Source organism: Grus americana, chromosome 2 (assembly GCF_028858705.1).
Source record: "Grus americana isolate bGruAme1 chromosome 2, bGruAme1.mat, whole genome shotgun sequence".
Lineage (NCBI taxonomy): Eukaryota > Metazoa > Chordata > Aves > Gruiformes > Gruidae > Grus > Grus americana.
In genome coordinates, this window is record NC_072853.1 from 103961971 (window position 1) to 103988768 (window position 26798).

The 26798-nt window shown below is 42.9% G+C and overlaps 3 protein-coding genes across 15 annotated transcripts; all 3 read left to right on the forward strand.

Moving 5' to 3' along the window:
- The first annotated feature begins 817 nt into the window (after positions 1-817).
- On the forward strand, positions 818-8728 carry LOC129203410 (probable 2-ketogluconate reductase). 3 transcript variants are annotated; one of them, XM_054817852.1, is made up of 7 exons: positions 1279-1398; positions 1892-2135; positions 4326-4710; positions 5964-6135; positions 6946-7124; positions 7855-7951; positions 8348-8728. In XM_054817852.1, the coding sequence occupies exons 2-7, from the start codon at positions 1935-1937 to the stop codon at positions 8502-8504; spliced, it is 1191 nt and encodes a 396-aa protein (XP_054673827.1). In that variant the 5' UTR covers positions 1279-1398; positions 1892-1934; the 3' UTR covers positions 8505-8728. The 3 variants fall into 3 exon arrangements, with proteins under 3 accessions (XP_054673829.1, XP_054673828.1, XP_054673827.1); XM_054817854.1 differs by lacking the exons at positions 1279-1398; positions 1892-2135 and adding an exon at positions 818-1211; XM_054817853.1 differs by lacking the exon at positions 1892-2135 and having other exon boundaries at positions 1268-1398.
- Positions 8729-8794: 66 nt separating this feature from the next.
- On the forward strand, positions 8795-18174 carry LOC129203411 (probable 2-ketogluconate reductase). 4 transcript variants are annotated; one of them, XM_054817858.1, is made up of 6 exons: positions 8795-8862; positions 10291-10675; positions 12422-12593; positions 14655-14833; positions 15050-15146; positions 16065-17295. In XM_054817858.1, the coding sequence occupies exons 2-6, from the start codon at positions 10294-10296 to the stop codon at positions 16219-16221; spliced, it is 987 nt and encodes a 328-aa protein (XP_054673833.1). In that variant the 5' UTR covers positions 8795-8862; positions 10291-10293; the 3' UTR covers positions 16222-17295. The 4 variants fall into 4 exon arrangements, with proteins under 4 accessions (XP_054673833.1, XP_054673831.1, XP_054673832.1 ...); XM_054817856.1 differs by lacking the exon at positions 8795-8862 and adding an exon at positions 9750-9936; XM_054817857.1 differs by lacking the exon at positions 8795-8862 and adding an exon at positions 9751-9918.
- Positions 18175-20993: 2819 nt separating this feature from the next.
- LOC129203652 (probable 2-ketogluconate reductase) lies at positions 20994-26732 on the forward strand. Of its 8 annotated transcripts, none has more exons than XM_054818462.1 (8): positions 21062-21234; positions 21406-21510; positions 21698-21815; positions 22326-22710; positions 23660-23831; positions 25163-25341; positions 25897-25993; positions 26372-26732. In XM_054818462.1, exons 4-8 carry the CDS (start codon positions 22329-22331, stop codon positions 26523-26525), a joined length of 984 nt encoding a protein of 327 aa, XP_054674437.1. In that variant the 5' UTR covers positions 21062-21234; positions 21406-21510; positions 21698-21815; positions 22326-22328; the 3' UTR covers positions 26526-26732. The 8 variants fall into 8 exon arrangements, with proteins under 8 accessions (XP_054674439.1, XP_054674437.1, XP_054674438.1 ...); XM_054818463.1 differs by having other exon boundaries at positions 21762-21815; XM_054818464.1 differs by lacking the exons at positions 21062-21234; positions 21406-21510 and adding an exon at positions 20994-21053 and having other exon boundaries at positions 21762-21815.
- Positions 26733-26798: the final 66 nt, after the last annotated feature.

Here is a 26798-nt window from a genome sequence, read left to right on the forward strand (position 1 = left end):
GCCTCGCTCCGGGCGATGGCCAGGAGGGCAACCAAAATGGCAGGTGGCCCCGTGGGGGTGTCCCTGCTGCCCGAGAAGCCAAGTTCACCCAAATGGGTGGGCAGGTTGTGCTGCCTGCCTGCTGGCTGGCACCACGGGCATCTCCCTTCGCAAGTGGGACACAGAGCCATGGCGGTCAGTGCAGCTGGCCCGAGCACTGCTGCTGCGGGGCACCAGGAGGATGAAATGGAGGTCACCACAGCCCAAATCTCTGCTACTGACCACTCTACGAATGATTAAAAAGTCCCTGTGCCTCCATTGGTTTGATCAAGGAGATACTGCAACAGAGAGAGCAGCTGCATGCATCTGGTTATGGGAGATTTTGTCAATATATATTAACCCACAGCAAAGAACATGCTTCAGCTTGTGCTAGTTGTGGCTTGAGTGCTGTGAAAATACAGGTATGTTTGAACCAGCTGGGTCACAACTGCACATCCATCTTCTGCGTTGCCTCCTGATGCACCCGATGTCCAGAGCTAACCCTGCCAGGGGAGCTGGGCTGCCCAGTCCCTGGCAGGAGTCGTGCTTCAGCGCCATTATGCTTGCTTATCTCTCAATCAAAATGCCAGTGCCAGAACACACTGGGTAAGCATTTCAGTTGAAGTCATCAACAGCAAAACCATGACATTTCAGCATTAGCTTTCAGAATCGAGCTGGCATTTGAGGTAGGGCATCCCAGGCCAATCTTTTTGTTTCCTGAAAGGCATCTAGATTATTCTACACAGTACACTCATTTAAAAGGTCAGCTTGCAGCAGACGGGTAGAAAAGCATATTTTCCACTATAAAAAAATCCACACAAGCTCGAGCTAGGGCTGTGGGGAACAGCCCTGGAACAGTAGCATGAATTTGTACCAAATTACTTTGCCCCAGAATTGTGGAGCTCTCCAAAAACTATCAAAGTCCACGTTTTGCAGTATCTCCTTTCTAGAAAAGGCAGCGCCGGGAGCGTGAGAGAAGTGGAAGGTAGGCTACCCTCATTTCACACAAAAGCACCCTGGCTTCAGCCGTGCCCGCGGAAGCGGGCGGTCATCCCCCGCCCGGCGGACCGCAGCCAGACCGTGCCGGAGCTTCCCTGGAAGTGTGGAGCGGCGTTACCGTGACCCCCCCCGCAGAGAGGCGGCTGGCAGGGCGGCAGCGCGGCGGAGCCCGCCTGCGGCGGAGCTGGGCGCAGGCAAGGCCGGGGCAGCTGCTGGGCCGGGGCAGCTGCTGGGCCGGGGGCGGGGGTTGCGGGAGGCGGGAGCGGCTGTGCCTTAGCGAGGAGCAGGAACCGTGCGCTCCGCCAGCTGCGGTGGGATCAAGCTGACAGGTACACCGTCAGAAAGAAACCAGCCCTGGTTAATTCTTTGGTTGTTATTCAGGTAATTCGTTTTCTTCTACAGAGAAGTGAGTGGGAGGAATGTATTCTGGGATAATGCACGCCATTAACTTGAATTTAAAACAGAGCTAGGAAAAGTTATGTAGCTTTATTTTGCTATTATTTGGCTAAGTCCAAAGTGATACAGCAGTGCCAGTCAACAGATCTGCAAGTAAGTAGTGAGTCAAGCTCTACAAAAGAAATAAGGCCAGCTCCAATTCACACTGAAGTTAATATTTAAATGTAGTTCTTTTTATTTGCCCAATTGTCTCAATCTGAGTCATATTTTCAGTTTTCTCTGCAATGTGAGGACCAGAACTTAGTACACATAGATTATATCAATATGTTACATATGAATATAGATGTATACATACATGGAACCAGATAATCTTATGTAAATAGAAAATGTGAAGAGAGACAGCTTTAAAAAAAAAAAAAGAGTTAGTAATACTGCAGATGATACTAGTCCAAAATCAAAATTGTCATATCCTGAACAGGTGTTACATCTAGCACACTGGACAAGACATCTGATATCTGAATATGTTCAGGAGCAAATCATTCAGTCTGTTAAAACAGATTCCCTTGATGTCTGGCCAGTCGAATTTGGCTTATAAATTTATTCATCCAGCTATTGCTTCTCATGGACATCGCTGTCACAGGAGAAGTGTGGGTTACAGACAGAGGTACAAGACATACCCTGGTAGTGCTGGAGGACAAAGAATAAATGCTTCTCAGAAAAAGGTTGGTATCTGGAGAGCCCCCTTCCCTCTGCAAGGATCCTTCAAGTGTTTTTTAGTTTACTGCTGTCAATACAACATTTTAAGATTGTACCTGGTACTAGCAGAACCCCAGTTCTTAAACCATAGCTGCAGTCTATTAATGGTTCACATGCACATCAAACATGGCTGAAATTGTAGCAGACTCATCATGTCTACACTAATTAAAAGATTAATTACATGCAACTAGCCTGTTTCTAGTGCACCAGATGGTTTGTTTAAAGCTAAACCAGCCGTTGCTGTGCTGCACTGTGGCTTCCTCATGGATCACCTTTCTGCTTGTGAAGTTTAGGAAGTACTTCTAAAATGAATGCGGGTCTAGCTCTGACCTTTGTGAGTGGTGTGTTGTAATGGCGGAGGAAGCAGTGATGAAAGCAAATGGTGTAATACAGTGCTGCCTTACTGGCATCTGCCAGTCAGTTGATCATGTCTGGTGCCCAGTTAACAGCGTCAGGTTTAGTTGCCATCCAGTCTAAGTAAGTTACTGCAGGAGCATCAGGTTGTGATTATCAAAGCTGGACAACGCTGTCACAATATGACACCAAATCTTGTCTTTTATACTATACATCATTCATTGTGGAGGACTAATCTAGTGTACCCTTCTAAGGTCACGTTGTGTGATACTCTAAGAAATACACAGACTACAGCTGGGGAAATTTGCACAATTTTCAGAACCATATGGGGCTGGCAGGGTTCAAAATACTTCAGTTGGCAAGAAATAGATTAGGTATATTTAAGGACATGGTATTCCTTTGCAATGTGGTTGCACTATTCACCTCATTGCTTTGTTTGCTGCTGTTTAGAACCGATTAGTGTTATCAGAGACACTATTTGTGGTGAACTGCAGCCCTGTCCTAACATGGAGGGCCCCTTCTAGCCCATGTACAGCAGCAGACGAACTGAGGCAGAAATGCAGGTCAAGACCAGGATAAAGCAGTATTACTGGTGTTGAGATTGTAAGCATTTAATAGATGCAGTTGGGATAAGCCTGAGTTTGCTCAGGGCAAGGGTAAATACGGTTTGACAGAAACTTCCAATCTGCATTGACACCTTTTTGTCACAGGTTTGAATTCTGGTTACTTGCTGAAGCCTTGTGTGAGAGGACAGAAGCAGCAGGAAATCTCTGCCCAGCACTGTGTGCCCAAAATAAATCATCGTACTGCTATGGAAAATTGTTCTGATTCAGTTAGCACAATGTTAGGTTTCCTGGACCCAAGAGTAGAACACAGTATGGAATAGAGACCTAAAGCAAGTGGAGCACAGCAAACAGAATTGTAGGAAATTAGACGTGGCTGTTGTTGAGAGATGCAGCAAATCTTCAGCTGCCATTTTTGTCAGTAAGCGCTGTCTCTAATTAGGCGTGTGGCTATCTGTGGAGCCCTATCTTATACAGATACATTTGCATGAGTGCTACAGAGAGGTCTGGGCTCAAAACTGTCTGGGCAGGGGAAAAGTTCTAGTATAAAGGACTATGTTAGTGTGACTTACGGTATCTCCTCTAGCGCTCTTCCCCACTGGTTCAGCACATAGGCATGAGTGTGCTAAATTTTGTGGTAGGTAAGTTCAGGTATAGATCTGGATGTTTAAAACACTGAAGGCAAGCAGTGTAGCAGCTGTCCAAGGATGGCCTTTCATCATGCAAATTTATTAGACCTAAACCATTCCTGACAGATGTTTGTCAGACCCATCTGAGCCTCAGTGCCTTCCTGCACTACCTGTGGCTTCACCAACCATAATCAATAGGCAAGAAACTTTGAGTAACTGTCTAGTGGCCTCTGTTTCATACCACTGCTTATAGAAATGAATTTGTGAATAAGGTTGAGAAGCTACCAGATTTGTATGAAATCAATATTGATTTAGGACTAAAATGAAACTATTTTAGAAGAACACCTTGTAGGACTGGATTTAGATCTAAGGGGGTGGATATTCCTTGGTGTTATAGTGTAAATCAGCACTTAGTGAAAATACTGGGAAGTTGTCTAATGTATACCACGCTAGTACCACATGACTGGATTTATTCTGTATCATTAAAAGCAGTATTGAGTTCCATCAATTTGCTGTTTTACACATGTGAATTTAAATGATCACTACGGCATCAATCCTTTAAGGGTGTTCTCCTAAACAAAGGAGTATTTCTTCTATTCCCCTGTTGCAGGTCATGGCAGAAGAAGAGTTGCCAGGCGTTTTGATTCTGGATATAGGAGGAACTCATGGTGTGCTAGAAAACCTTGCAGCACTTTTGAAGAAACACTTTTGCCTTATCACCATGAAGGAATTTCTTGAAAACAAAAAAGAAATGAGCAAAAAAATCCAATCTATTTTTGTGTTTGAGTGCAGGCCAACCATTAACCAGGAGCTTCTAGAAAGCCTGCCTAATTTAAAGGTAATTGGAAACTCTGGGGTTGGAGTCGATCACTTAGACTTGAAAATGATTTCTAACTTTGGCGTAAAAGTGACCAACACCCCACATGCTGTGGCGGACCCAACAGCAGACATAGGAATGGCCTTGATGCTGGCCTCTGCCAGAAGACTAGTGGAAGGTAATGTTTTACATTTTCCTGGATCTTAGCTACTTCTTTGGCATATGTCACTTTTACTATGATACAGATGATCTCTCTGAATCAATATTTGGGATGCTTTTATGGGGAAAAGAATTCTGAGAACTCAATTTTCAGAGGCCTCTGCTTTTCCTATGTCTCACTTCTTTTTAAGGCAATGGTGACAAGAGTAAGGCCTCTGTCTAAATTATGCACTTTAAAGTCACTTGTGATATCCTGTTTGGAATAATATCTGGGCCTTAATTCTCCTCTGGCTGTTCACTGGGTGGGTTGTTTATAGCTGTAAAACCTGAATACAAAATGCATGCAAATCAAATGTCACTACTTCTCCATTTCTGCTTGGAACAAGTGTTAGGAGCTACAGGAAGATACAAAGCATTGATGGCCATGTCCCCATCTCTAGAGCAATAATTAGTATAACTCTTCATTTTTTTCCTGCTTCCGTGAAGAGTTTATCTAAACCAATGGGTTGTATTTCCAGAAGAGCATCAGCATTATTATTGAAATAGCTGATAATCCTTTTGACAAAGTTATATCCAAACTGTACCACCACCATTAGTTTGTGTCCTTAAAGGTAGGTCCTTTCCCCACATGCCCTTGCTACGCAATGCCTTTCAGAGAAAGGAAGGTGTCAGTAGAGACTTATCACAAGAACTTACCGCTGTCTTCAGGGACTCATAGTCTTTGTATCACTGCTGCTCCACCCCTGAGCATGAAATACCACCTCTTTCCCCATGATGTTTTCTCACAATTGCATCTTGCTGGACCTCAGTTTCTTTGTATACAAGCTCATAGAGATCCCTGTTTGAGCTGGAATTTGCAACCTTCACCCTCACTCAAGCAGTGGGGCTGCTTTGGGTTGTGATCCAGGAGAGAAATGGTGAGATTTGCCCCATCTAAAAAAAAGTTAAGTCAATGCTTGCAGGGTGGTAAGTGTCAAAGAAGCTATTTTTGAACTTCCAAGAAAATACTCCAGCCACAGAAGAGTTAATTCCCTGAGGAGCCATTCCTCCCAGCACAGTACCCAGCCGGGAGCCCCACTGTGTTACTGGCTCCAGCCCTGGCTGCAGGGAATGGCACCATTCAGGCCCTTCTATAAACTGGTCAAAATTAGCAAGGATGTTTTGTAAGGGGTGCTCCAGAGCCCCACTGCTGTGATATTGAGAAACTTTTTCTTTCCCCCAAACGTACAGTTATGATCGGTTTGTACCCATTTAGCATGTATTTACATTCAGGCTGCGAGATTGCAGTTTCTCCAGACACGAAGTATTTTGCTGTTGACTGGCTGGGAGTGGAAGTAACCAGAGCGACGCTTGGGATCATCGGGATGGGCAGCATTGGGTACAAAGTGGCTCAGAGAGCCAGAGCCTTCAACATGAGGATCCTGTACCATAACAGGAACCAAAGGTAAAAACATCTGGTTTCTGCATGTAGTTAGTCAGGGGCAGTGACGGAAACCACAGTTCTGCTCTGTGTCCCCAGTCTTCCTAGGCACTTGTGAGGAACACAAGCATGCCACGACTTCCTTGCTTTGGCTCCCTACTGCTCCCCTTGGGAAGCAGCTCCCCCTTGCCTCCTGCGCTTGCTCTGCCCTGGTTAGCTGCTGGCAGTTTGGAACAAGGGCTGTGTAACCTTTCTGAAGACATTGTCGAAGCAAACCAGGTCTCGTGCCCTCATTGTGTCCCCTGTCCTGCCAGATTCTTCTTCAAGCTTCTGGCAGGATACCTGGCCCACCCAGCCAGTCACCCCTCTCAGCCCAGCCAGATCACTCATCACGCCAGCACCAATGACAAGAGTCTTAACTTCTCTTAGTTTTATAGTTCCCTTTCTTTCAGACTTCACTTCTCCTTCATTCCTTTTCCACCCCAAGTCCTAACTCACATGTCAGGCAAGTAGAGACTTGGCATAGATGCAAGAGAGAAGAGTGGGGTCTGACTGCATCCCCAACCTCCTATACCCAATATTGCCTACGTGCTTTGCTTTCACACATACGTCACTCCTTCAGTGACCTGCCACTCCTCTAGCCTCTTGCTCCTTCTACCCCACATCCTTCCCACCTCCCTTCTACCATCTGTACCTATCCACGTCTTTTTCTTTACCTTGGCCTCAAACCTCTCAATCTCTATGCTGTTCCAGATCTCTCCTAGGGCTGATTGATTGTTAAAGCCAGTTAGAAATAGTTGTGTCAATTTGGGGATGTGTGTGTTTTTCCTTCAGAAGAAAGGAGGAGGAAGAAGCAGTTGATGCCCACTACTGTGAGAAGATAGAAGACTTGCTGCAGCAATCTGACTTTGTTATGTTGGTTGTGAATCTGACTCCTGAGACTCACAAACTGATTGGGAAAAAGGAGCTGGGGCTGATGAAACCCACAGCTACTCTTATAAATATCAGTCGAGGTAGGACAATCTAGAAGCACTGTTTGTGGCTCCACAGTTAAGGTTGGTTTTTGTCTGATTATGTTGACGTTCCCCCCTCCAACCTCAGTCTGTGATATCCCTGTATTATTTGAGTCGTGAAGTAGCTGGCAGTCTACAAATGAATGACTTGTCATAGATTGGATACCATGTGTTCGAAGGTCCTATGGAATGTAGGGATGCTCAGCAGATGTTTTGTTCTCTTTAGCCTTATCCTAAAGACAACGTCTTTTAGTGGAAATAATTAAAAGGTTTTTCATCACCAATGATGAATGGGGTACAAGGGAAAACATAAGTTTCATTTGGAACACCTGCGTAGAAAAGAAACCTCACATGGGATTGTGAGGCATTGAACAAGCTTATCAGAGAGATTATAGTTTTACTAAACAAAACAGAGATAAAAGAGTGGAAAGTTTGAAGAGATTAAATTATTTGTCTATAATAATACAGGAAGTCACTGTCAAAATGAAAAGACAGAAACTGGTCACATCCCAGGAAAAGCCTTATGCAGTGGACCATAATCCTCCTCTAATTAAAGATTAATAAATAAACTCTGTTTGGTTTGGTTAATGGTTATTAGAAAGACGTTCTACTTTCTAACAAGACAAAGATCCTGTAATTTTTCTCACTAGACCCTTGAGACCTTTCCCCACTCCCAGGTGAAAACACGTTCATTAACTCATCACAATAGCAAGATTTCATTTCAATGCAGGTGCAGTTATAGATCAAGATGCATTGGTAGAAGCTCTCCAGAATAAGGTTATTAGAGCTGCTGCTCTGGATGTGACATACCCTGAGCCTCTGCCAAGGTAAAGAAACCTGTTTTCAATTTGATGAATCTGAAATGTTTTGAACTGTGTGCAAAAGTGCGCTCAAAATCTTGATCTCAATGGGGAGTCTCTCTCAGTGTTTAAGGGTAAGACCTCAGCCTGTCGCGCACAATCATAAATAAATGACAAATTATTCACCTTTCCCGCATCTGTCAGTTCTTTGCCAGCCTGACAGACAAGGCAATGAGACCAACAGAGAGGAAGAAGAAATGGGTAAGCAAGCTTCCCACAGCTTTCTGCTAGTTGTGTGCTTGTAGCCCTTTTATCTCAAAATGCCATTGCTGTTTCCTGAGGTTCAGTTCTTAATAACTAGCATGGGATAGCTGCAGAGTAAATTCCATGTGTAATACATTCTGTTCTTTCTGTTTCTTGCAGAGATCATCCTTTATTAAAATTAAATAACATCATCATAACCCCTCACATTGGAACCGCAACAGTCCAAGCTATCCATATGATGGCAGAAGAAGCAATAGCAAATATGCTGGCTGTTCTCAATGGCCAACCCATTCCAAGTGAAGTATTTCCCAAATGATGTGTGCCAGATGATATCACTAAATCTCATATATATGGGAAGGCACTAATTCTTACAGTACCACTTTTAAACTAAAAAAAACCAAAGCAACCTGTTCCTGCACTGCTCATGTAGTTACAATGCTGCAAAGCTGTCATCTCACTAGGCTTGATCTGTCCTGTTATTTACAATTCTGAAAAATAAAGTGTAACTAATAAAAGGGATTCGTTTGAAGATTTTAAACTGAGCAGTTGTGCACTTTGATATCTTCAGTCCATTATTTCAGTGAATACCTGTGTTCTGTTCCCAGTCATTGCTGCTACATTATGATAAGCAAGTACACCAAGCAGTTTGTGTAACACCCTCAAACATATTAAAGGTGAATTGAGCATTAATTCCCTGCAGAAATTTGACTGTATGCTGAAACACTTTTCAGCCAATATTGCAATATTCTATTTTTATATCAAAACACTGAAGAAAGCAGACTGCTTTGAAATGATCGTAGGCCTAAGGTTTTCTAATGTAAGAATACCTCTGCTTCATCTACATGTTAAAGCAAAGCAAAGCCAATTATTGAAAGAATATCTTTGATTTTCCTGAGGGAATCCTTTGAAAACCAAAGGAAATCCCAAGAGATTTAGTTCCTCCATGCAGACAAAAATGATGTTTTTATCTTGACTGGCCATGAAACAGTGGTAGATCTACCACTGAAATCACATGGGTGAGGGCACACCCTAAAGCAAAATTAGTGATCAGTCCTAACTTGCAGCCCAGAGCCAAGCTTTTTCTTACATTCTCTTTCCTATGAGCAAGCAATAAAGTCAGAAAATTCAGTAAAATGTTTGTCACCTCCATAAAGTCAGAAGCCTTTCCATTATTTTTCAATATGGTCAGATTTCTTGAAGGGGTGGTAAAATGAAGTTTTAGCACAGGAAGTGTAGACAGGCCAGGAGTTAGACATTCAGATGCAAATAGTGAAATACTACTAACATGACAACAGCAACTACATGACAACTACAGGGGATTCCAAGATCTTTAGCCCTTGAACAGCTCTCACAAAATTCCTACAGAAAATCAATGGTAGCTGTAAATAGTCTATTAAAAAAAAAAAAAGCTGTCAATTCACAGGCCTTCTGGGAAACACAGACAGTCAGTGATTCCTGCAAAAAAACCCCATGTTTTTATTTGAGTGCATAAGTCCTTCTTGGAAAACACTTGCCTTAAGCATCTATTATTTTGTTAACTTATGATAGCCTCAGGAGAAGGCACTGCAGTTAAGAAGTAACTGGTGTCTCTTCAGGACAGGAGGCTGCAAAAATCTCTGCAATGAAGCATTTAAAAATTAATCTGGTAACTCAAAGTTCACGATGAAGCTGTGCAATTTATTTTCACGAACTAGATCTGGTCCAACATTTTTCTAAATTACTTAGACATGGTAATTTGTGATTTCAGGGTAGGGAAGGAGATTTATTGCACCAGACTATTGATGGTCTGAAACTAATTAATGAGAAATAATTGTGTGTTATGAGGCTGGTGCCAGTGATATGAAACCTTACAGACCATGAGGGACAGAACTTGTTCAGACTTGATTATATGTGTGTGTGTGTGTGTGTGTGTGTATAATTGGTAGTATACTTGAAAGAGCTGCTTTCTTGTCTTGGTTTGTTTACCTATTTAAATATGTGGTTTATAAGATCTCTTGTCATAGATGTCATGAAACGGGCCATGAAAGTGATTATTCTTTAAAATGTCTGGAAATAATTATATGTCTTTCTTCTGACACTTTGCATCTTTCTTCTTTGTGCAGATCATGGGAGGAGGAGAGCTACCTGGGCTTTTGGTAAATGAAATCGGTGGCATACATGGGATACTGCATGGCCATGTGCCGTTCCTGAAGAAACATTTCTACCTCATCACCATGAAGGAATTTCTTGAGAACAAAAAGCATATGAGTAAAAAAATCCAAGCAATCTATTTGTGGTGGCACAAACCCATCATTGACCAAGAGCTCCTGCAGAGCCTGCCAAACTTGAAAGTGATTGCAAATTCAGGAGTAGGGATGGATCACCTAGATCTGAAACTTGTAGCTAGCTTTGGTGTGAAGATGGCTAATGCTCGATATGCTGTTTCCAGCAGCACAGCAGATACTGGGATGGCTTTGCTGCTGGCATCTGCTAGAAGACTAGTGGAAGGTAACATCTCAGTTCTTTTGTAGCTTCTAAAAATCATACAAGATTTACCTACCATTAACTTGACTTTTCCTAGAGTTATCTGTAGTGCACATAGTTTCACATAAAATGTAAAAATCTAAATATGTTGGGTTGGCAAATAGAATAATCAGTATTTTTATGTATTTTAAATATCATAAATATATCTAAATTATTACATTATACACAAACATACGTAACACATATTTCAACCAGGTATAAATAAAATCATATGAGTTTATTTTTCACAGGTCACCAGCCTGGTTTGAACATACATGAGCAGAATCTAATCACATTCAATTCAAATACAACTTTTTGCTTTATGGACCAAGCAGTCTTAGAAGCTGGAATTTAGTTTTTAGAATAAATATGGCTGTAGACTTAATTTAACAGTTTCAGATGAACAACACACTGAAGTGTGCTTCCTACATATGAAAACTCTGAATTACCTTCTTCAGCAGTGCATTTTCAATGACTCTGACATTTGGCTGACATAAGATGGGCTTCTTGATGTAATAGCGTTACAGTACTATTGACCAAAAGTGGAGGATGCCAAAGATCAGACAATCAGATGATTACTGCACTCACATGAAGAAATTAGAGTGTGAGAGGCAACAATGGAGCAGAATAAGGGTATATGCTGAAAGCTAGGGCTGGCAGGGTCATGGGCATATTCTGAGACTGCAATGGACTGGTTCAGAATCGGGGAATTGAAGGGGCATTAGAGAGCGAAAAAGCAGCCTGCTCCAGTTTCTGCTAGTAGCATCCTTTCTAGTTTCTTCCACAATTTTTCTTGCCATTTCCCCATATAGACCTACCCTTGGCTTGGTTAGAATGCCTCCTGCCTCACAAAAAGATCCTCTAGATTTATGCTATTAAATGTACCTGCCTTTGATTTGCCAGCTGTACCACAGGATTAATAGAAACTCAAAGGAGGCTTGTCTCCCCCTAAACCTGTTTCTACCTCACAAGGAGGAGACAGATTAAAAGCAAAATTAATTTCTTGTTGCCATCTACATAAACTATCCCTGGTGGTATTTCTGATAGCTCTGCCCTGGCATGACTGAGCTTTATCCTGAGGCATGTTTTAATACTTTCACAATATTCTGCTTATGTTTTAGAAGAGCTGGCAATATCAGAGGACTGAAATACCAGAAGCCTGTCACCTTGCTAGCAGACTAATAAGTGCTGTCTCTGTGCATATAAGCATATTTTCTGTGTTGTAGAACTATCCAAAATTTTGCAGGTTTAACATAATTGCAGAAATTACCAAGTAGTGATTTTAACAGAAGTCACACTTTTCTTTCCAAGGAGAGTGGCAGAGGTGAACAGGAAACCTGTTCTTATTCTAAATAGCAAAACCAACATCTGGTGTTATTCTCCACATGACGTTTTCAAACTCTGCAGTGTTACTGGCAATAATTATTTTGATTGTTGATGCAGAACAGGGTGATATTTTTGTGACTCTAAAGCAGGATTTTTAGGGGAGATTACAATAAAAGATTTTTTGTAGTATGGTGAGAATAAATGGGAATGTCATATACATGTGGCAGGGAAAGATGATACGTTAGAGAATCATCTAGGACATTACAAACACCATTGCTATTTAAAATTGTGTGTTTGTAACCATTAAAAGTGTGCTATGGTAGCACAACAAGCCCAGACTCTTTTGTCTTGTTCCTCCATGTTGGATCCTGTTCATATCTCATATTGGACTGGGTTTTTTTGCAGGCTATCATGTTGCAATTTCTTCAGGCATGGAGTACTGTGAAGCCGATTTTCTAGGAGCTGAAGTTACTGGAGCTACTCTGGGGATCATTGGCATGGGCAACATTGGGTATAAGATTGCTCTGAGAGCCAAAGCATTTGAAATGAACATTTTGTACCATAACAGGAGACGAAGGTAAAGATATGTCTTGACCCTAATTACAGCAGAAACTCCCTTTTAAATAATCAGTATTTCCTTTTCAAGGAATTATGTAAGGAATATAGCAAGAAATGAGGGAATAAGGCCAAGATTAAAACAAAAGAAGAAAGAAAAAGAAAAGAACAGTTGCCTCAAATCAGTCTTGAAAGGAATTACTTGGTGATTAAACACTTGGAAACTTAATTTAGGCTTTATATTAGAAATTCCAAGGTTTCTTGGAGATGTGAACAGAAAAAGGAAAATCAAGCTTATACCTTTTTTATTCTTATCATATCTTACTACAGGGACACATACTCTACCTTCGTTTATTTTTTCCTCATATGTTGAAGTTCAGGAATGATCTTGTTGAAACTCTGAATAACTGGAGAACTAGGCAACGTATACTTGGCACAATATGAAAACTGATTAACTTGAGAGTTGTTCTTGAGAAAACCTTGTTTCTCTTCAAACCAGTAGGAATTTTGCCAAATATTTAACTGGATTTCACCCTTTATTTCTAGCCCCTCCCAACTTGTGTATCTGGGAATCCTATCCTTATTAGAGATTTAGCACAGGGGCTCTTCAATGTAAAGGTGAGCGAGAAGCCCATGTACAACTCGAGGCCATTTCAATCAGGCAAGATGCAGCCAAGAAGCAGAACAAATGTTTACTGCTATAAACCATGATCTACCCTGAGACAACTTTACTCTTCCCTGACTAAAGGGAGAATCTGCAGTGCTAGTACATGTGGCTGTCAGTGATTTTCTCCATATGCAGACTGCAAAAGGAGGGTTACTGCTCTAGTTAGCCCTAACCAAATCACAACGGTAGATGAGGCCAGAAATTTCTAGCCTTGCTTGGCAATCCAGTTACTACAGGAATTATAAAAACTGCTCAGCAAACTCACATTTAAAAAGTACTAGTGAACACCCTCCTTAAGATCTTTCAGAATTTCTTCATAAACCACAAAAAAGAGAAAATAAGGCACAAATTCTTTTTTTTCCCCCCTGCGGATCATCACTAACACCCTCTGTTTAATATTTTTCAGTCTTTAAAGTAATATTTATGTAAGAGTGCTGAGATGAGTAATCAATGCACTGTGCAACAGAAATTAAAAACCTGCTTATTTTAAAGTATATTTACACTTGAAGCTTGTGTGCTGAAGCGAAATGCACTCTGGATGCTGCAAAACTGGCTGTAGTTCCAATCTGTTCTTTACCCACTTAATCTCTGGTTGTTGACCTAGACACTGAAAGAAAACAATGAAATGCATGTGTTAGGAGACACATGGTGCAAAGGTACACTGAAGTTGTTTTCTTAGTGTGACTTCTTTCTTTTTTTCTAGATTAGCAAGGAGATAATTCAAAGCCATTCTCTTGCAATTGAAAGCAGAAAATTATACACACACACAATCTCCTATCATTGTTTCTTTACTTCCCAAAGTTTAGGCAGCTAAATTTACAAAGAATAGGATAAATGGCAAGCATTTTTTTTTTATTGTGAAAAGTTCAAGCTAAAAATCTCTCTCTACTTTGGTCACTTTTGTGTTGAAGACTTCATTTTAGGAAAGTTCTGGGGCAGCCAGGAGCCTGCCAAAGAGCTGCCTTGCTGATTCCACTCATCAGAAAATGACAGGCTCACTGGAGGATGTCAACAGGATGAGGACCACTGGCATGCCTAGAGCTCACATGGATGAGTTCTGGTGAATGAGCTCTGATTTGAGCAATTACTGCATCCTGTGAGGTGCACCTTCCCCACAGGGGATCCGAGAATGGGCCATGTGCTGCCATTTGTTCCAGTGCTTAGCCTTAGTCCACTTGCAGACTTTAAAAGAAGCCCGGACCCTGCACTGCAGTGGCTGAGAGGCAGGCATACAATCCCTTGAAGGCTTGAAGCCTTCCAGAAGGGCCTAAACAGCCAGCTGAGACTAAATTCACCTGTTTGCTACATGAATGTGATAATCAGATCCTTTAGTTTGTATACCAGTGACATCACTGAAGAAAATATTTTTATGACTGATGCCCTGAAATATAGTGTGATCCTTTTTTTCCCCACCAGGAAAGAGCAAGAGGAGCAAGCTGTTGGCGCCACTTACTGCGAAAAGATAGACAACTTGCTCCAGCAGGCAGATTTTGTGATGGTTGTGGTGAGCCTCACACCTCAGACACGCAAGCTGATTGGGAAAAGAGAGATGGAGCTGATGAAACCCACAGCTACTCTCATTAACATCAGCCGAGGTACCATCCAGAACCCTTGACTGGCCTGATGAGAAAGTGTGAGCTGGCTCCTGTTGTGTTACACGCAGCACCATGCTGCATCCATGGCACAGCTGGCGCATACACTGGGGACAGATCAGGCATGTTGAGAATTCCTCTCTCTCCCCTTCTGTTCTCTTTTCGCTCTCAGACCGTTACCTGCAAATGGCACTCAGAGACACTTTTATTCCAAACCAGGTGCAGTAGTTGACCAAGAGGCACTGGTGACAGCTCTGCAGACCGGTGTTATCAGGGCCGCTGCTTTGGATGTCACCTACCCGGAACCACTGCCCAGGTTGCCATCTCTGCTTGTTTCTCAGAAACACGCATGAGCCCAGTCAAGGGAGGCAGGAGGCATGCCTGCAGCAGGCAGGGAGCTGGCATAGGCATCCCGACCTGCCCCTGGGGTGGAGGTTTGTGTAAAAGTGCCATGAATACAAATGGGATGCAGCCCAGATGTTGGGTCTGATAATAGGCCAAAGGGAAGCCTGGGTGCCAGGAAACAGCAGGAGGGGGCTTGTGTGTCGAGGGGAGCATTAACCCCCTCAATAGAATCACCATATGAAGCTGCAGCAGTGCTTTGCTTACAAATTGCTTTATCTGAGGGTGCAACTTGCCGTGAATGGGTGGAAGCTGCCTGAGTCATCCCTTCTTAGACCTGCTGCATTGCCCCAAGGTTTACCTCTCCACAGGCTTGTTTCCCCAATACCAGCCTGAAGTACTGCAGATCTCTTGGGCCCAGAGGCTACTTCGCTTCAGTAAAAAGACACCTCTACCAGAATGGTGCCTCATGGAGTTAACTGTGCTGGCTGTGTTTTAGGTTGGGGGGAGTTTGGCCATGTGACCAAAGGTCTGTGTGCCTGGGCATCACTGTATCACTGTCCATGTCACAGTCACATAACTACAGCTCATACCATTGTGTAGGGTTAATGTGTCAGGAGGGCTTAATCCTCTCTTCTGACATAGCTGAAATTGCTGCCTAATGGCAAAGTCTGGTTTGGGACAAAAGAACACAGTATAAACACTTAACATGCCCTTTTAATGTCCAAAAATTACTTGAGCCCAGCTGATGGGGTTCTGTGCATGTAAGTGGGACTTGTAAAGTTATATTAAATTAACTTTAAATACAGTGCAAAAGCCAAAGTAGGACTCCTCTTTATTTGGACGAACAGCGGTAGGTAACTTAACTATCTCTTTTTTTCCTTTCTTCCAGAGATCATACATTGTTAAAATTAAAGAATGTCATTATAACACCTCACCTCGGCATTAAAACAGACAAGGCCACCTACATGATAACAGAGGAAGCAGTTGAAAACATACTAGCAGCTCTTAATGGTCTCCCCATTCCCAATGAAGTGCTCCCTAGCTGACGTGCAAAAGGATATCACTACTCTCTTTTTATTCTTCTCTTTCTCCCCATCAGCTCCAAAGGTTTTTATTCTTATGTTTTCCCCATTAAGAGAAACCTGTTTCAAGTGGGCACAGAAAGTTCTGGCTTGGTCTTAAATGACATTAAAAAAAGTTTTTACATTTTAATTTCCTTGCAAATTGGAGGAATACATTAACTTTCACTTCCAACCATAGATAGATGCATGCAGGCTTTAAGTGGCTTTGGGAAAAACAACTTGTGATTGCCAATGCACTTGCTAGACTCCCTAGTCCTAAAGAAAATGCCATTTTAGATTACATAATTCATTTTGTTCCCATTCTGTATTAGCTATCAAAAACAACAAAGTAAGCTACCTGGCTAGAAATATTACTGATTTCCCTTATGGAAGTCTCCATTTAAACTAGCTCCTGAGACACAAAATGCAGAGACAAAAGTCAGTTTTCAGAAGCATACTCAGAATCACTTATTTAAAGCAGACTGGATTTTAGAGGGCAATTTAAAGTACTAGCACTAAGGAAAATTAGTCTTCAAGATGAACATGCTACTGTGTTTGTAATACCAAATTTATGTGCAGTCTACTGCCACATTTTCAACTTGTGCAAATATTTGGAAGAACACTTGGAGCCTCCTAAGCTTCCAGCACCATTCTGTAAATTAGTGGGAACACAAAAATCAATAAAAACACACGCAGCATTAAAATCCAAATCTATACATTTTCCTTTGTATCACTGCTTCTGGACATTCACAAGAATAATTATATTTGAAATGAGATATAACAGGGAGCTTTACTACTGTAAAGAGAAAAAATACTTTGGCAAATTGTTCTTACTGAAAAAAACAAAATCCCGTGGCTTTCCCCCACTAGAAATAGCACCTTATATTACAGTTAATCATTCAAATTCCACAATAAAATGATTTCTTTAAGTAGAAGAATGCTCATCCACCTCACTAAAGCTTTGTAGGAAACAGTTTGCTGTCCTTTCAGTTGTCTTCATGTACTCTCTGTTGTCTTAATACAAGTCCAAAAGACAAATAAAGCAATACACAACTCAAAGTGGCAGTGTTGTGCATTTTATTATGTAGTATGACTTCATGAATAGTATGATTATTTAATTTATCAGTAATATTTATAGCAAAGTTGCCATTAAGCACAGCTAGGATTTTGCCTGTAGTCTCATGCATCTTTACAGAGCCATTTCCACTTCTTTTTTCTTGCAGAAGGTTGTCACGGGTGCTTGCCAAAAGACACTTCCTTCCACCAGTTTAACATACAATGATGTTACCAACTCTTGCACCTCAGGGAAACAAGACATAGCAGCTTTTCAGGAGCAGCAAGTTGGATGGCAAGAATTTCAAGACTGTTCCAGGTACCTCCCTGTTCTCTGAGGTACAGGTGCCCAGTATGCCTTTTATTGTCACCTGTATGACCTTGACAAAAATAAGTTAAGTTTATTCTTTCAAAATAAAGGGGTAAGCAATAAATTACAGAGCTGAAAACAAAGCCACAAGAAGCTAAAATAGCAGAGAAAAAAACCCCACAACCTTTTATTAGATCAATAACCTGAAAAAACCACACAAAGTTTTGCACATGCAAACTTTTCTCCAGATGTGAAGCAGCAACTGTAAAATCAGATACAGCACTTCATTTCACTTCTACATAAATCAATAGAACATGCTTGGCATTTGCTTGGAGTTTTACTTCTACTTTTGCACATATTTCAGGAATCTAGGCTGATTAGTTACAGAGGTGGTCCCTGCCAGTGGGGTGCTTTAGACAGGAAGACACAGTGCTAGAAAACAGGGTACCTGTCAGTCATTGGAGTGATGGGTTGACTCACAAACAATGCCTAACAACTTGGCATTCCAGAGACTGGAAATCATCACTTGAAGGACACCCTCCCAAAATGTCTTCAGGAAGCAACTACCTGTCTTTTCAAGTTACATTGCAAAAAATGGCCCTTTGTTTCCTCCCTTTCCTTAATCTATAAATACTTACATCAAATAGCATCAAATTAACTGACAGTTAAGGAAACCTTCCTGTGCTTACTAGATGCTGTTTCTGATCTCTGCTATTCTACTTAGATTGTGCTTGGAAAACACAATACATCCAATCTAACAATTACTAAAAATGGATCAAAAAATGCAGTGCCCACATGAGCAAAGATATGATCCACTACAGTTCACTCCATTGATTCAAATTTGTTTGAAACATTTTGACAGGCAAACAGTACGTGATCTGGAATAAAGCACTGCTACAGTAGTCTACTGGAAAAGCTGGCCTTACCTACAGCAAACAGACGGGTTAGTGATAACACTTCATGATGGTTTAGAGTCAGTGAAATGCAAATGCATCTCTTGGGTTGGCCTTGCCTGAAACAACACACTCATGAATACAGATTTCCTGCCTCTGCTTTTTTTGTCCTATGAATCCTGGTCACGTGTAATACTGCTTCATAACACATAACGTAGACATGGGAAATGTATGTCCTTATCCACTTTCATGATTAAGCTAGTCTATACATCCCACCTGGGAAATGCATTACACTACATTATACAAAAGTCTTTCAGGCTAACGCAATACTTCGAAAGTCTCATCCTAAGAAACAATTGTTATGCAAGCACCTTATTAACACTGCAGGCATCAGCTTGCCCTGCAGTATTACATGGACACCAACGCAATATTTAATTCTCTCTCCATGCCCACAGACATTATTAATTTCAGAGAACTTTGTCACAATGCTGTGTAATAGATCCCTTTCTACAGTAGAAAACTAACGGCACACTGCAAGACTTTAATTCAGCTTAACACACTACATGGAGGTCTATAAGGTACTCTGCAAATTAAATCAACTTAGAACATGATAGTGAGCTGGTGCAACACTCTCATCTTGTTTTACCTTCATCAGACTTTGCTTGTGGTAACTGTTGTTTGGCTGCTGCTCACACTCTACTCTGTGACATTCTGTGTCCTAATAATTCGAACAGCTCTTCAATCACTCAAAATATACATGGCTTCCTGACCTCGTCTGTCACGTATGTTGCTACACATATACATCTCCTGTAGAGATATAACAGCTCCTGAACCACAACTTGAAAATTAGATGTTCAAGTTACACAAAAAAACAACCTTTGAAGCCATCTGATTCTCTCCACGTCTAACTACGTAACACAAATTTTCTTGACATTTTATATGTATGTCCTGGATTTTTGCTTAAAAGAGACTAACATTCCTTTGACTATTTTTTTTTTTGCTCCTCTGACTAACTGCGCCTTCATTTTGTTCATTCAAATTTGTTGATTTGCTATACAAAGGGAAAAACTACCATGTTGTCCTTCCAAAGTTTTGGGGTTTTTTACCTTCACTGCTAAAATGTGGTAGACCTCCTTCCTCGATTAATGGTAAGAATGTGTCTTTGAAAGGGGCTTTACAATGGCCCTTTGACCACAGGTATAGTAACATGAGGAGTAAGTTAAAAGATCACCCATTATGTCTTATCAGCAAACTTGGAAGCAGTTATGTGAAACAGGAAATGTGTAAGCATTTTAGGGTTTGTTGCCTTTTTTTAAAGAAGAAAATTAAAGTAGACTTAGCTAAGAATCCAGTTAATATACTGAAACTCCATCTTGCTAATTAATGAATTTTTGCTTTAAAGTTTAACTGTCTGAACTTGAAATCCACGTAAGCAAATGATACTCAAAGATCATCACCAGGACAACAAGAACAATTTATGGTTTTGTGTAATTATTGCAACATTTTATTACACTTTATCTTTTCATTAGCCATTTTATAGAGGATTTGGTGTTAAACTTGACTGCCTTGATGTTCGGCATATCAAAATGTGTTTGGTAGAATTCAAGAAGGCACAATTTTGTAATCCATGCTTTTGCAAAGCACTACCGTAGTCAGGAGAGACGCAGCAGCGGGCAATTGCTGGTTATTTCGGAGCGTGGAAGGAGAGAGATTCCCGGTGCCCGCAGGAGCTGTGTTCGCCGGCTGCTGAGCTGTTCTCAGCACCCACTCAAGTGTCTGCTGCCCACTGGCACAGCAAGGGGGATGGCTCCAGCACAGGTTTAGCGGACAGAGTACTGAAGCTGTACTTGGCAGCCTCCATCACCGGGGATTTACAGTCCAAGTAACCTCGTCAGGAAAAATTTCACGCGTTTGTCATCTGGGGTAGGCACCGGACTGCCTGTAGCCAGAGTAACAGCTGCAGTGACTGAGCACCTGAGCCTGCCCAGCTGCTTAGCTCTTGAAGAGAGGTTTTGAGAGTATTCTTAGAATCATTTAGGTTGGAGAAGACCTTCATGTGTGCAGATCTGTCCTGGTGTCTGCTGGTCAGAGACAACTCTTTGTGCCACGTTAACTCGTGCACATAGTGTAATGATCAACAGAGAGACCAGACCATAGCCGGTATTCAAAAGCAGTATGGAAAAAACAACGTGCTTGCCGCTAATGCAAACCCCCGATTATTCTGAAATTGCTAACAGCGCAGAAACACGGTACATTTTTAAGAGCATACAATTATTTGTGAACACCTGTTGATCTCTCTCGGCTCCCCCGAGGGGTTTGGGGTACACCTCCCGCCGCCCTGGCACCTCCTCGCCATTCACCCCAACCGCCGGCCCGCGGAAGCGTCTTTGCGGGCGGCAGCAGGCTGCTGGCCGGCCCCGCGGCGGGCGCGCAGGCGGCCGGGCAGCCCCTGCTTGGGCGCCCGGCTCGGTGCCAGCGGGGGGCGGCCCCTCTCCGCCCTCGCCCTCCCACGGCCCGGCGGCGCGGCTGGGGCGCGGCGACGGCGAGCGGGGCCGGCGCGGGTGAGTGCTGGGGCCGGCGCCGCGGGACCCCCCGGCCCGGGGCACTGGGAGCGCCTCTGCCGGGCGGCGGACACCGGGCGCGGCTGTCCGCCGTCCCGCCGGGGGTCCTCCGCGCCTCGGCCCTCGCCGCAGCCCCGGCCGCGCGTGGCCGCGGCTCAACGGGAGGTGGGCGGTACCGTAGGTAGGACCGGGCGTGCGGGGCACGGGGGTCTCCCCTGAGGGTCTCCGCGCCCCGTCCCACGGCCTGCCTTGGCTGGGAGCGGGACAGGGAGGGAATCTCGCCCGTTCCCTGCCGTCCTTCAGGGCCGGACCGAGCCCTCCGGCCGCCGGTGCAGCTCCTTCCTATCTGCAGCCCCACTCGCAGGCTCGCCGGGACAACTGCAAACGCCTTCAGAAAGGGCTCAACCCGCCCTGAGCCTGGAAAGCTAGCCGTTACACCGCGCTCCGGCGGCTGGAGGTTTGGCGGGGGAGAGGGGGGGCGCCGGCCCTGCGAAGCAGGCGGTGCGAGAGCTGGGGCGCCCTGTTCTAGCAGCCCCGGAGCTGGGGATCCTGTCTGGGCTCGGCTAGGAAAAAAGTTCTGCCAGCTGGTGTCGGGCCCACACCGGCCTTTTCTGTTCCCCTGGCGCTACGGCTGTGTTTTCTAGGTGGTTAAGAGGCAGCGTGCGGGTCTCGTCTTTAACTTGAGGTAACAGGCTTGATTCTTCCCAGAGTCGGCAGAGTGAAGAGTTGTCGGGACACTGAAGAAGACCAAGGAAAAAAAGGGTAAACTTATGTTCAGGAAGTAAATTGATAACTCCGAAGTTCATAGTTGACAAATAATAGCTCTGTAAAAAACAAGATTTTTGCTGAGATGGTCTCATTAATTCTAATTACTTAATATGACTGCATAGGTGGCAATCAAAGGTAGAACTTGGGGGCTAAAGGATACCCTTCTACTCACATGGCCACATTCTTAAATTATGAAGACTTTGGCCTTTAAATATTGAATACTGAACAGGAGTAACATCTGGTAGCTCTTTTGTTTAAGTGCATAGCAGGTATGCCAGAAACAAAGTTTTCTTATTAACAAGTTTATATAAAAATTGAACAGCCTTCTGAATAACACAGGAAGCACACAAGTAAAGTTCTGCATGTGGGAGTGAGTATCTTTAGCCAACTCTCATCAAGTGGGAAAACAGCATGTAATGGAGCCAATCAATTCCTAATTTAAAAAAAGTATAATGGGTCAGTCACTTAAGGACATGTCCTTTTGTTTTTTCATTGCTTTTATAGGGCATGGAGGGCCAGGAACTGCCTTATGTGCTAATTGACTGTATAGGAGGGAAGCACGGAGTATATGAAGACCATGTTGAATTTCTGGAGAAACATTTTCATCTCATCACCATGGAAGAATATCTTGAAAACCAGAAATCTCTCAGCAAAAAGATCAGAGCTATTTATATGTGGTATCACAAACCAGTTATTAATGAAGAGCTGCTCCAGAGCCTGCCTAACTTGAAGATAGTTGCAAGCTCTGGAGTGGGAATAGACCACTTGGACCTGAACCTCCTCTCCAGCTACAGTGTGAAAGTGTCCAACACTCCATTTGTTGTTTCCACTGACACTGCAGACTTGGGAATGGCTTTGATGCTAGCATCTTCCAGGAGAATTGTGGAAGGTAATAACTGGAAGGTAATAGTCTTTTTATAGAAAAGGTGACTCTTCAAAACATGCAATTAGAAAGTGTGTGCTGATGCAAAGGTAAGCTTAGAAGTAGAAATACAGGAAAACACAGGGATGAGGAAAAAGTTAAGACAAACCTGTCATATTGACAATAATTTGCACACAGTGCATACAGTTTCCAAACAGGCGTATCAGCAAGGTAGATGTGTTCCTTCTTCAGGCAGCCCTAAATTCAGGCCTCTTCTCCCTCAGCCCATAGCCACTTGTTCGTTCTACTTGTTCACAGCAGTCTTGTTTTTCAAGTTCTAATAAAAAGGGATTAAAAGGAGATATTTTCAAGGAGGCTTGAAACCTGTCTTTGCCAAGCTAACATGTATCTGAGTCATTATGAACAAGCTGTCCAGAAATCTGTCCACCATGCTCTGTGTTTCTTTTCCCTGCCAACTTTGGTGTATCTGCAAGATAGCTGGGAATCCTATTTCAGCTTTACTGAAAGTCTTGATAATACTACAACCGATTGATCAGTTGCACCATTCAGTATTTACAATGTAGGTGACATCCATGGCACTGCCAGTTTCATAAGCCCTGCTGATGAACCACCATGAGTAAGAAGCTGCATTGCTGAGGTGCGTTTCAGTGGTGCAATGTCTGTACTGCAGGTAGAGAGAGATGATGGGCAGGTGTGTGATGTACATCGAAGGGAAGTTGCTGCTTTGGCCTTACCTTCCTTGTCTGCCAAAGACTGGCTGGATATGTTTCTATCCTGAGCAAGAAATAAATGTCATGTGTCATGTTGACAGTGCAGGATTATTCACTTCTTGTCCAGAAACACAAAAACATTATGTTACTGGTCCTCTGCTTCTGCCTTGTCTTATGGGAAAAAAAGTAACCAGATGCCAGGACATCCTTTACATGATGTATTTCCTTCTTTTCCCTCCTCCAAGGCTATCAGATTGCTGTCTCCCCTGACACCGAGTATTTCCCCGCTGACTGGCTGGGTGCTGAGGTTTCTGGGGCGACCCTGGGGATTGTGGGAATGGGCACTATTGGCTACAAGGTGGCCAAGAGAGCCAAAGCCTTTGAAATGAAGATTTTGTACCACAACAGGAATCAGAGGTAAAGCTGGTTGCAACTCCATGGAAGGTCTATTTTGTCACTGCTTTTAAACATTATTTGTACCTTTCACTGTCAAACTGATCTCCTGTTCTCTCCGTGTTAGGATAGGATGATGTGTTCTTTGCACTGTTATTAAATATTGTGCCAGGAAGCAGCGAGGGCCACAGATCATGGCCAGGTTCACCCAGAAGTCCAGATCATCAGGCGAGCTCATGGCAATGAGGCAGGGTGGAGGCCAGACGGGGGCTGAGAGGAGCTGGAGGCCGGCCCTACTACAGCATTGCTGGGGCAGGGGCTGATGGCCCGGAGGGGAGCTGCCATGGGGTCCTGGGATGTGGGGAAGCCCTGGGGGGCCGGACAGGGACAGCCAGGGCTGGTGGTGCCCTCAGGGCAATGACAAGTTGTTGCCTTGTTATGGGCTCTTTATTTTAAGTGACAAAGTGCATATACGCAAGTCATTAATTTCCCAATTTATACAGAAACAAAGTCAGGAAGGAATGGGAGAGATCTTACTGGTGTGCCCATGAGTCAGGGCTCTCTGGGCCTTCCTGTCATGTCGGTGACATTGCAATAGACTGAGGGAAGGAGAAATAATCTGGGAGGACATAACTTCTGTGACTTAGGTTAGGCAGGGATGCAGGCAGAGTCATCTTGCCCTTTCAGAGACAGCTGACAATGAAGAGCCGGACTTGCCAGCCCATTTGCTGTCATCTCGATGAGGTGTATGTGCCCTTCACATATGTCGTGACTCCCATCAGGCCCATCCCATCCTTTTCTCTTATGGGAATCTGATGGGAGCCAGGCAGTACATGTCCCAACCTTGTCTTGATACAGATTGGATGGACTGGCAGGTTTCAGTGAACCAGCACTGACGTACAGAGCAAGCAGATTGCTGCTAACACAAATTTCTGAAGATTTAACCCTTGCCCTGTCTTGTGGGTTTCCTCAGTAATTTTCAGACAAGTTAGTTTTCACAGGGAAAGGAATTCATGTCAAACATCTGTCTTGCTTTTGGGTTGGAAAAGAATCCCCATTACAACAGAAGCTGTGACACAAATGCATTTATTTTATTATTTAATCGGTGCATTTGCATTGTACTCATTTCTCACTTCTCATCCCCATGCGTATAGTACTGCACATTTGTGTATAGAGCACTTGGTATTGTGGGAAACAGCTTAACATTTTTCTTTGCTGAGTTTCAGTCAGATAACTGGCTAACTGCTTTGCACTACAGAGCAAAGAAAAGAGTTAAGAAACCTTTTCACTAATGGTGATTTGAACTTTTTCTTGTTGCTTACTACTGGAGTTTAATTTGGGCTTTTCCCCCTCAGAAACAAGGAAGAAGAAAGTGCCGTTGGAGCTATTTACTGTAAGAAGATAGAAGATTTGCTCCAGCAATCAGATTTTGTGTTGCTGTCTGTGAACCTGACTCCACAGACACACAAACTGATTGGGAAGAGGGAGCTGGAGCTGATGAAACCCACAGCTACTCTCATTAATATCAGCAGAGGTAGGGTGCAGAATAAACAAAACTGCATTATGGTTTGCTGGCATAAAAAGTCCTGGGAAAACCCAACCCTAATATTGAATCTGTCACTCTGAAATTTTCAGTAAATTCTGTGATTAGTAGATTATTTAGATGTTCATGGTCATCTCTCAGCAAAACATTTAAGCATTTACGCAATTACGAGCAAGTAGGTCTCTAAAATGTTAGCGAGCTTGGAATGTTAGAAGCCTGTGCACATTTGTGTAATCTCCTACTTAAGCTTTTTATTTGTTTAGTGCAGCGTTGTTGCTAACATACATCAGGGTGGCACAGCCCACTTTGAAGTCTGACTTTGTACTTTGTTTTATGGTGCTACGTACTGCCTTTTAAAACTCCTGACTGCCCAACTCTGATGCACATACCCAAGCTTCCTCCTCCCACATCACCACGCTCTCTGTTGCTGCTTCTGCTTTGTGTACATTGCTAGCCCTGCTGTTGGCTTGACCACCATGCCCCAAAAGATGGTGAGAGAACAGTACAGAATATGAAAATAAAAGTATCCTTCTTACTGTAACCCAGGTCTGGTTGTGGATCAGGATGCTTTGGTGGAAGCCCTTCAAACCAAAGTTATTAAGGCAGCTGCTCTGGATGTGACATATCCTGAACCTTTGCCGAGGTAGGACATGTATTTAAGTTAAATATAAATGAGTGTGTATCTGCGGTTGAAACTAAGTACAAGTTTGTGAGCATGTAAGAAGTTACATAATTTCGTTAGTAGCAATACATGATGTATGTGCACTAGTCCCACTGAAACATGTCCCCAGTCCTTCCATCCCTGCCAAACAAAATTCATACTGACTCATTTGGAGGATTTGTTGCATAAAAAACCTGCAAGCTAGGCAGCAGTTTCAACTCCTCTGAGTATGCTTGGGCCATGCAATTAGTTTTCATTTTTAATTATTATTTTAAATATTTCCCTGGCTCCCTTCAGGTGACAAAATAACAGATGAATGCTCTGTGAGTGACTAGCTCAGTATTTCTTTTCCTTTCCCAGGCATCACCCTTTGTTAAAGCTGAAGAATGTTGTAATAACTCCTCACATTGGAAGTGCCACCAAGAAGACACGCCGCCTTATGATGGAAAACATGATGGAAAGCATACAAGCAGGTCTTACAGGTCTTCCTATCCCTAATGAAGTATTACTGTAAAGTGGCCTGCATTTAATGTTAATGCCATTAGTGTTTATCCTGGTGTGAGGAAACAGTAATTTGATCACTTTTCATGTAATCATCCTGTGTGTGTTTTACAGATAAAATGTATAATGCATGGGTTTAATTTATTTAAATAACCAAAAGCAATTCTGCGTGGAAACTGCAGTATTTTGTTATGACTTCAATGAAAAACTCAAGAGTCCAGAGTCTTGGCATTGGTGTAATTTATTTTGCTCACATCCTATTAAAATTGCCCATCAACATAACACC

What these genes read in the sequence shown, in the direction of transcription:
- LOC129203411 (XM_054817856.1), top strand. Translation starts at nt 9,916, where the DNA reads ATGGTAATTTGTGATTTCAGG. An exon ending in TCTCATTAACATCAGCCGAG is followed by an intron (nt 14,834 to 15,049) that starts GTACCATCCAGA and finishes ATTCCAAACCAG; the next exon opens with GTGCAGTAGTTGACCAAGAG. An exon ending in TACCCGGAACCACTGCCCAG is followed by an intron (nt 15,147 to 16,064) that starts GTTGCCATCTCT and finishes CCTTTCTTCCAG; the next exon opens with AGATCATACATTGTTAAAAT.
- LOC129203410 (XM_054817852.1), top strand. Translation starts at nt 1,935, where the DNA reads ATGTTCAGGAGCAAATCATTCAGTCTGTTAAAACAGATTCCCTTGATG. An exon ending in TGCCAGAAGACTAGTGGAAG is followed by an intron (nt 4,711 to 5,963) that starts GTAATGTTTTAC and finishes ATTTACATTCAG; the next exon opens with GCTGCGAGATTGCAGTTTCT. An exon ending in TACCATAACAGGAACCAAAG is followed by an intron (nt 6,136 to 6,945) that starts GTAAAAACATCT and finishes TTTTTCCTTCAG; the next exon opens with AAGAAAGGAGGAGGAAGAAG.
- LOC129203652 (XM_054818464.1), top strand. Translation starts at nt 22,329, where the DNA reads ATGGAGGGCCAGGAACTGCCTTATGTGCTAATTGACTGTATAGGAGGG. An exon ending in TTCCAGGAGAATTGTGGAAG is followed by an intron (nt 22,711 to 23,659) that starts GTAATAACTGGA and finishes CCCTCCTCCAAG; the next exon opens with GCTATCAGATTGCTGTCTCC. An exon ending in TCTCATTAATATCAGCAGAG is followed by an intron (nt 25,342 to 25,896) that starts GTAGGGTGCAGA and finishes ACTGTAACCCAG; the next exon opens with GTCTGGTTGTGGATCAGGAT.